Below are 9,643 nucleotides of genomic sequence, written 5' to 3'. Positions count from 1 at the left end.
ATTATAACAGTTCTCTGGTTTTTTAGATGTTTTTTTTGAGAAAATGATGCCTGCCTAATACAGCTATCCTAGAAAGGCTACTCTGAGAAATAATGAAAGTACATCCAGTCTTTCTGATAAATCTGATTTGAGTCAGGAACTCCCTTAGTAAAAATATACAGCTTTAAATACGCCACTTTGAAGATTTAATTCATCTTTCAGCCAAATGAAAATCCCAGAATGGCATCAGGAGATCTGATTGTCTCTGCATCCAAACACTGCAAATCTCTTTCAGAAATTGGCAGCACTCTATATTACTGCATTGGTTTATACAAGAGTCTTTGAAAAAAATCACCACTGCTCGCTCTCTCCCACGGAGAATTGCAGTTAACAGCAGTATGATATAAAACTGGAGTGAGGAAAAATTTCTCCTGGATGCCAGAAAGAGGAGCTGACTCTGCCTATAAACATTTATACAAAATACTACGGGTCTCTTGTTTATTTTATATATTTTTCTTTTTACATTTCCAAATAAAGTCCATATGCTACAGTAAATACAAATAAGTTCATCTTATGAAAAGTTGCAAAATGGGTTCACTCAATAGTAAATACTGCTTCATTCCTGAGTTCTTGGGCACAATTCATAGCCTAAGTATCAGAACAGCCGGGTGGCAACGGAGAAGTCGGACAGTCAAAAGCAGCAGGAAAAATTCATGTGACTAAATTCCTGTGAGGGAAACAGTGCTAATCTTTTAAATCCCACTCTTCTTTTTCTGGAGAAAATCTTTCGAAAAACCGTCAAATTCATCTTCAAGACAAACAGCTTTCTTCCTACAAAACAAAAGGAGGGAAATAAATTAGTCCTCAGGGGACCTCAGACATTAACGATATCTAAGTCAGTTTGAGGAAAACTGGTAAATTAGTGTTTGAAATTAAAAAGTAATTAAAATTAAAAAGGATCGCTAAATGAATCTAAAGTAGATATAGATACCCATTCATTCTCACAACTAAGAAGTGCAGGGGCTCAAGGGCTTAATGATGCTGGAGATGGTCTCAGCGCTGGCGGTTTGAGCCCTAGCTCTGGTGTGGCAGGGTGAGCTCCCCTCACTTGCCTCAGCTTCTGTCCATTTAAGAGTTTGAAAATATGTTCTATGCGAGCAGATAAAACAGGTACCACTTCAGTGGGGAGATAAGCTGGTGCTTTGTGCAGGCAATCAGATTCCTAATAGCTCTGAACCTCCCTGGTTGCGGCACCCGTTTGCGAAACAGCTCCGGGAAGGGAAGAGGCCTTGGGTGATGCTGCAGGAAAAACCGCTCATCCTTCTCTCCAATGCGAAGCCAGATCGTCCTCCTGTGACGCACCATGGGAAGCGTGCAAGTATGTCCTGTAACACGGCTGGTACCTCGGCAAACCAAACTACTACTCTGCAATAGCACTGTGGTCTCCTGGATGCTGTAACAACGCCATACACCAGGGGTGTCAAATTCAATTTCACTGAGGGCCTCATCAGCATTGCGGTTGCCCTCGGGGCTGGGTGGGTGGGGCCTACTGGGTGGGCATGGCCAGCTCTACATCGTTTGCGTCAAGGGTGCCTGGGCAGGAGTGGGATAGATCTGAGGGTCTCTGGCAGAAAGGGGTGGGACCGGGGCAAGCGCCAAGGCATGGTCCATTTCTTCATTCCTCACAAAGGGTGACACCTCCCCAGCATGCACCCAGGGGACGGGGCCGACGTGGCAGGGTCTGGTTCCTCGCTGTTTCTAGACGGCCTTGTGGAGCTAAGACTGAATGCGTTTCAGCATAGATGGCCACCACAAAATTGTACATTGGCTCCCGGCCGGCCTAGGCCAGAGCCAAGGCAGTGGGGGCCGTTCTCTCACTGTTTCCAGGATGGCTTCGCAGGCCACATGAAACCACTTCGCGGGCCGCATCCGGCCCCTGGGCCTTGTGTTTGACATGTCTGCCATACACTACTACTAATAAAAATTCTCACAACTTTATATATAAATTTAATAGAAACTGAAAGTGAATGTGCTCTTTGCTCTTCAAATGCTCCTGATCTTTCATCCAAGGCACCGACGCTCCTGGGCTTACTCACCGTAGATGCTTTGAGGTGTTCTGGATTTTTTCTAGCTGAGTAATTTTTTGAGACAATCGTCCGATCTCCTTCTCCAGATTGGTCTCTGTGATATCCACCTGCTGGCAGAGGCGAGCAAACGTGGTGGCCATCTCCCTAGGAGAGAAAATGGCAGAGCCCAATTCATCAGTAGTCCAGGGATAATACACCACAGCCACCGGAGGGGAGGGGAGGTCCAGTTACAAAACAGGTCAGACATACTGTTGCACCTGATGGCTACAGTTGGCGCTGGTAAGGTTGATGATCTGTTGCAGCTTTTCTGTAGCATAGTTGACAAACTGTTGCTTGAAAGCACGCTCTTTGGCCTTCGCGGTCCAAGTAAATTTCTCATAGAGATACAACACCCCGTACATACTCAGCGAAAGAGAGATGACCTTCCAGCCCACAGTTCTCCAAATCTGGAAGAGAGCCACTTTATCAAAGAATATTCCAATTGAAAAAAATGTGACACAGTGGTTAGGATGCAGTATGGCAGGCAAACTTCACCCACTGCCAAGAGTTCAACCCTAACGGGGCTCAAGGTTGACTCAGCCTTTTAACCTTTATGTGGTCGGTAAAATAAAGGATGCAGATTGTTGAGAGCAATATGTAAATAATGCTAACTTTGTAAATTGCTCAGTGGGCTATAAAGCACTATAGAGCAGTATATATAAGTCTAAGTGCTATTGCTACTGATATTTGCTAGAGTCCCAGGGGTAGGCAACCTTGGCTCTTTTATGACTCGTGGACTTCAACTCCCAGAATTCCTGAGCCAGCATGGCTGACTCAGGAATTCTGGGAGTTGAAGTCCACGAGTCATAAAAGAGCCAAGGTTGCCTACCCCTGTGCTAGACAATCTTTCCTTGGGTTGGACATGAGACCCTAATTTTTCAGTTTGAGATGTGTTTTTTTTAAATACAAAGCTGACTGACTACTCAATAGATGTTGGCTTATTAAGGTAATATTTCTGTTTTTTTTTTTTATCTGAAGGGTTGCTACTTTTTTCTTTTTAAAAGGATAGCTACTTATAAGATTATATCTGTCATAGAATTTTGAAAACAATCTCGAGTTATTAACAATTTGAGACGGAAACAAGGGCAGCCTTTTGCAGAGGAACTATGAACAGAAGAAAAAAAACATTCACTATGGCACTTTTATATAAAAAAAGGGTTAAGACAGTGAGCGAGCGGTAGTTTCGAGGTAGAGGAACTGCACCTCACAGCCAAGTAGAAAGAGCTAATAATGGCCCGTTATTTTAATTTTTGTAACTGCAAAAGAAACTTTCCACTTTTTCATGTGCCTCTTTTAAACAGGGAGATTCTCCTTAGATACATGTGAGGACTGCTCACTTTATGGAGCCTGCCTATACTTGAGAGCTTCCTATTTTCTATTAAAAAAGGATCTACCGGTGTCCAGGAGGGTGAATTCGCAAGTCCAAATCAAAACTATTGAGAGCAATGGCTCTGCTCTTAACTGCATGGCTAGAGAAAAGAAGAAGTTGTCTGATGGGATAATGACTCCTGTACCCGTATAATGTGACTTTGCTAAATAACAAAACAGTTTTGTCCCTCTATAGCAGACATGTCGAACTCGTGATGTCACGTGACGTATCGGGACAGTTTTGCCGTTGCCAGCAATGGGGTGGTGCGGCTTCCGGATGACGCGTCCGGCCCGTAGGCCGGCAGTTTGACACCCCTGCTCTATAGCTAAGAGTTCACCTTAATAATAATAATAATAATACTTTAATTTATACCCCGCCCTTCTCCCGAGGGACTCAGGGCGGCTATCCATCTAATAAAAGATGTATGAAATTTGTTTCGGAAAAGATGGGGCAGGCTCAGATCCGGGGAAGACCAGCAGATCTTAACCCAGATCAGTAGAGCACAGAGCACACTTTCCTCCATTAAGGCAGAGACGGTCATGGTACTCACCAGACCACCAAGGATGAGAACCGTCATGGAAGTCCGCGATGTCAACGATGCCAGATTGGTGATCAAGGAGACCATGAGCTCCTCCTGCGAGGCACTCTCCGGGGTTAGACTGGGAGCACTAGTGCAAGGAGTAGAGGCAAGAGACCTGGGGATCTAGGGAAGAAGAATGCAAACTCCAGTTGCTCACGGACGTTCATGCCTTGGTCACCTCCTCTCTGGATTACTGCATTGCGCTCTACATGATGGGACTGCCCTTGAAGGCCACTCAGAAACTTCGCCTGGTCCAGAATGTAGCAGTGCGCACAGTAAAGGCCAGGGGTCTTCAAACTTGGCCCTTTTATGACTTGTGGACTTCAACTCCCAGAATTCCTTAGCCAGACACACTGGCTGGGGAATTCTGGGAGTTGAAGTCCACAAGTCATAAAAGGGCCAAGTTTGAAGACCCCTGGTAAAGGGGCCCCTAGGTTTGCCCATGTAACACCTCTGAGGCTTGAGTGGCACTGGTTTCCAGTTTTTTGGCGGGTGCAATTCAAGGGGTTGGTCACTTTAAAGACCTAAATGGCTACCTGCAGGATTGTCTTTCTCTAAGGACATCTACCCACCTTATCATGTCAGATAGGGTGGGCACGTTTCTACGTTCCTTCCCTTAAATATTATCATCTGATGGGAGCTAAGAGGCATGTCTTTTCCGTGGTAGCCCCTGCCCAGTGGAACCCTCTGCCCCCTGACGTTCAGCAGGCCTCGACACTTTTAGCCTTCCACAAGGCTTTAAAGCAGGGGTCCCCAACCTATGGGCCGTGGCCCCATACTGGGCTATGGCCTCTTAGCCAGGGGGCCGTGTGAATGGCTGATGAGTGCATGCACATGTGCGCACCCCCAATCGCACTAGCACCACACGGGCGCTAGCATCCCATTTGCGCATGCATGAGGGGGCTAGTACCACTGCCAGCGTGACGCAGACGCCAGCGGCTCATTTGCGCATGCATGCAGGTGCCAGTGGCCCGCTTGCACGTCTGGAGGTTTTATGTGCATGTGTGTGCTAGTGCCGCCGCTGTGCACACACCCATTTGCGCATGCACGTGCAGGGCCGCGCACGTGCACGTTTCCCTGCTTCTCCCTTTCCTTTTGGGCCACCAAGCTGGAAAGGTTGGGGAGCTCTGCTTTACAGGATCTAGCACAGTGATGGCAAACCTTTTAGAGACCAAGTGCCCCAAAACCACCCCACCCCCGACCTGCCCGCCACCCTGTGCCCCGCTTGCTTGCAGGGCCACCCACCACCTCCACGGCCCGCCACAGATCGCCCAGGTAGCCCAGCAGTGCCATGGTGGCCACACCCTCCACCCATGCCCTGCAGCAGCATCTGTGCATGACGGAGCGCGAGTGTGGAATCTTGTCCCCGCTATCCGGCTGCCATGTCCTTGGCCGTGCTGCTCTGCGCGGACCGCGCCCAGGGGCAACTCTCCTCCGGGGGGGCTGCTGTTGAGGAGGGGGCCATGGGGGGAGGCAGGGCTGGGGCAACGGCACGTGTGCCCACAGAGAGGGCTCTGAGTGCCGCCTCTGGCACGTGTGCCATAGGTTCGCCACCACTGACCTAGCATTTCCCAAGCATTAGGAGAATAACTACGCATTAGGGAAATGGGAGACAGCTGGGTTTGTAATAAGGGCTCTCCGTTCGTGCATTCATGAGCCAATCAAATGCTACTGTGGGCGCGTCTGAAGACATACAGTGCATCACCTTTGGGGAAGAGGCTCGTTCTCTGTGCAAAATGATATCCTGCTTGTTTCATCAGAGGCATCCCTCTGAACAGTCAAGCAAAACCAGTGGCGCTTAGGCACAACAAAAGAGTCCCCATCACTGTTTCTGGGAGCTGTTCACAATCACGAGCTGTGACTGGTCTAACTGAACGATCATCTGCAACATTCAAATCTACTCTGCCCTTCGCATGCATGAGGACCATCTACACAAGCCCTGGAACAAAACCCTCCGAGTTACTCACTGCAAGGGCGGGTTCGGCCATGCTCAGCAGAACCCGGTGAGCGTGTTGAGTCCCTAGGAAGCGACTAACAAGAGCCGCCCAGCCCAGGGAAAAGCGAAAGGTGATATCCTCTTGAAAATCGGAGCAGAGGGTGTTGCAATTCAGATCGTAGCTCAAGTCAAAGTGCCGGCACGGAATCAGCAAATGGAGCTTGTTCTGGACCTCTGAAGGCAACAGGGACTGCAGATTTTCTAAAAAAAAAAGGGGAAAAAAGCGTGGAGTACAAGGGGTGGGGATAAGCACATTAAACCAATTTCCAGAAATAGAGAGACGAGCATGCCTGTCTCCCCAGAAGCCTGGGCCCAAAGACCTACTTAAGAAGGTCCAAAACTAAAGGCAAGGGTTGGCTCTTGAATTCAATATACAGCAACCCAAATTTGCAGCACGAGGAAAAAAGGAGCCAACGGGCAGCATTGATTTGTTCTCCTTTACCGATAATTTCTTGCTGGGATTGATGCATAGAGTTGTTGACTTCATTGGAGCACCGGTCTGCCAGATTCCTTCCCAATCCTTCCTCTAGGTGCTTGCTGAGTTCCTGGTGAAAAGAAGATCATAAATCTAGATTTTTTACCATGAATCTAGATTTTTTCCCCCTTCCTTTTACTAAAGCAAGGGTCCTCAACCTTGGCAACTTTAAGACTTGTGGACTTCAACTCTGAGGAATTCTGGGAGTTGAAGTCCACAAGTCTTAAAGTTGCCAAGGTTGAGGACCCCTGTATAATAACTAAAACAACACAAGGCGAGTTTATGTAACTTTGACCGGTATTAACGTATTAACATCACAAGAATTAGTGCATATGATGCTCAAGTAGCTGATATGTGAGTAAAACACACACACACACACACAAACACACAAAAAAACAATCCATAGAAATCAACGTTAGCCAAGGAACAGAAAGCCAGTGGCAGAACCTACGCTTTTGTAAAGTTTCAAAACTTGTGGAGACGGATGGAAATCGGAGTTAAACTCATCTACCAAAACAGAAAGCCGACAAATTTCCTCAGTCATGGCAGAAGACACCTAGAAAACACGAGGAAAGGTGAGTGACATCTTTTCCCTACAACCTGGACACCCTCTTTAGAGCCCTGCAGGGTAGACCAGTAATGGCTTCCAAAATAAAAAGGAAGCGGGTTGCAGAATAGTAGCCTAACTCAAATCCCTCAAGAGAATTCCACGTCTTAACCTATGTTCATTTTGGAGCGGTCTAGCCGGTATTAACATAGCTAAAGGTTTAGTAATGTCCTGACGAATCTATTAAGTTGTGGATTCACACACCCAGGGTTACTGCTCTGGAGGTGTGTGGAAAACTGAGTGCCATGAATGGAGGTAGGGATCCAGGACATCTCTTGGCTATTTACCTTGTTGGCAACTTCTTCTGTTACATCTTTAATTTTCTTCTTAACCTCGTCTGTTAAAAGGTTGAGCTGGTTTCGTACGAAGTCCAGCCGGTCTCTCTGGTCTTCTCGTGCTTCCATTGAATGCACTCTAAGGCAGGGGAAAAGCAGCCATCAGCCTCTAGCGCAGTGGTTCTCAACCTTTTTAATGCCGCGACCCCCAACCGGTCGTAAGTCGAGGACTAAACCGGTCGTAAGTCGAGGACTAAACCGGTCGTAAGTCGAGGACTACCCAACCGGTCGTAAATTGAGGACTTTCCCTGCCCGGGAGCGCCGCGCATGCGTGGTTCCGCCCCCTGCGCCAGCCGAGGCGTACCTGGCAAGCGGCAGAGACGGAACAGGCTGACCACCAGCTGGCCCAGCCCAAGGGAGGTAAGGCATCCGCCGGAAAAGGGGAAAAAAATGGCGGACAGCCTTGCTTGGCGACCCCCGTGAAATGGTCGATCGACCCCAAATGGGGTCGCGACCCATAGGTTGAGAACCGCTGCTCTAGCGGACAGAAGCTCAGCCTAATAATAGGGCTACCAACCCTGCTAGCTAGATTCCAGGCAAAACGAAGGGCAAGGAGACCAACTCAAATTTGCCGCTCAAACCAACTTTTAAGACTTGTGTTTCTCCTCTGGTCTTACTCCTGCTCCTTTGAACAATCTGCTTAAGGTTTATGTTAAAGCAGACATGTCAAACACAAGGCCCAGGGGGCCGGATGCGGCCCGCAAAGTGGTTTCATGTGGCCCGCGAAGCCATCCTGGAAACAGTGAGGGAACGGCCCCCGCTGCCTTGGCCCTGGCCCAAGCCGGCCAGGAGCCAATGTACAATTTTGTGGTGGCCTTCTATGCTGAAATGCATTCAGTCTTAGCTCCACAAGGCCGTCTGGAACCAGCGAGGAACCGGCCCCTGCCGTGTCGGCCGCGACCCCTGGGTGCATGCTGGGGAGGTGTCACCCTTTGTGAGGAATGAAGAAATGCACCATCGCCTGGAAGTGGCCAGCAAATGGCCCTTGCCTACTTCACATATCCGGCTTGATGGGTTCTGGCGGAGGGGTTTCAGCAGGCAGTGAGGCTCCTCCAGTGGACCATGCCTTGGCACTTGCCCCGGTCCCACCCCCTTCTGCCAGAGACCCTCAGATCTGTCCCACTCCTGCCCAGACCCCCATAGGCACCCTTGACGCGAACGATGTAGAGCTGGCCATGCCCACCCAATAGGCCACACCCACTCTGTCCACACCCACCCAGTAGGCCACACCCACCCCGAGGGCAACCGCAATGCTGATGCGGCCCTCAATGAAATTGAGTTTGACACTCCTGTGTTAAAGGGACACATATATCTTTTGATTATTGTGTGACCCAAAGTTGCAGTTCAGTCCCTGTCTGGGAGGGAAAAGAAAGCAGCCATTAATTAGCTTGGGAGGCAGGGCCTGGAGGTGGAGTGTGGAGTGGAGGGCCAGGGATACAGACAGAGCAAACACATATTCCTTTTGCAACGGACACGTAGCTGGATTCGGTAGCCAAGACTCCTTCACTCCGATATTTCCAGAGCTAGCCTGCCTTTTTCTAAAAGGAACCTTACTTTATTTTTTTGTACTTTGATTGCTTTCTAGGACTGTTGAGTGGGATGGTGGCCTAGTGGTGAAGACACTCGCCTCCCACTCAGAAGGTTGAGAGTTCAATCCTAGTTAGCTGGCAGATGTGTCAGGGCACAGAGAAAAAACATCTGCTGGGAACTCCATGTAGGTATCAGGAAGGGCATCCGACCAGTAAATGCTCAGCTTTAATCAGTTGCCCTGATGCCACTCAGTCATCCCGACTCTATGCTGAATTAATGGATTACAGGGTCGTAAAAAAATGCTTCCCCCCCTTTAAAATGTCTTTATTGTTGAAGATTGAGGGTTGGACTAGTTGACATCCAGGCTCAGCTGGATGTCAATGATTCTACCCTATAATATTTATATATTTAGTGTCTGTGTCAGTTTTTGACTCCTGGCAACTGTCTGGACTATTTCCTGTAGCTCTTTTAGCAATGTTTTTCAGAAGTGGTTTGCCATTACCTATTTCCTAGGACTGAGAGAGCGCGACTGGCCCAACCAAGGTCATCCAGCTGGCTTCCTGCCCAAGGCAGGACTAGAACTCTCAGTCTCCCAGTTTCCAGCCTGGTACCTTAACCACTACACCAAACGGGCAACCCATTTTAA

At 48.6% G+C, this 9,643-nt stretch overlaps 1 protein-coding gene across 1 annotated transcript in view; it reads right to left on the bottom strand.

The window, feature by feature from the left end:
- Positions 1-496: 496 nt before the first annotated feature.
- The window catches only part of MFN1 (mitofusin 1), a 28,567-nt gene continuing 19,420 nt past the window's right edge, over positions 497-9,643 (bottom strand). The window contains exons 11-18 of the mRNA XM_015813926.2: positions 7,420-7,546; positions 6,977-7,081; positions 6,493-6,595; positions 6,022-6,251; positions 4,025-4,177; positions 2,316-2,512; positions 2,076-2,210; positions 497-810 (exon numbers count right to left, since the gene is read on the bottom strand). Of these exons, the coding sequence (XP_015669412.1) occupies positions 732-810; positions 2,076-2,210; positions 2,316-2,512; positions 4,025-4,177; positions 6,022-6,251; positions 6,493-6,595; positions 6,977-7,081; positions 7,420-7,546 (1,129 nt within the window). The 3' untranslated portion in view covers positions 497-731. The remainder of the gene's footprint in view (positions 811-2,075; positions 2,211-2,315; positions 2,513-4,024; positions 4,178-6,021; positions 6,252-6,492; positions 6,596-6,976; positions 7,082-7,419; positions 7,547-9,643) is intronic.

This window comes from Protobothrops mucrosquamatus, unplaced genomic scaffold, assembly GCF_001527695.2.
Source record: "Protobothrops mucrosquamatus isolate PMUCROS unplaced genomic scaffold, P.Mucros_1.0 scaffold203, whole genome shotgun sequence".
Lineage (NCBI taxonomy): Eukaryota > Metazoa > Chordata > Lepidosauria > Squamata > Viperidae > Protobothrops > Protobothrops mucrosquamatus.
Note: the sequence above shows the minus strand (reverse complement) of the source record. Positions and strands in the feature narration are given on the sequence as shown.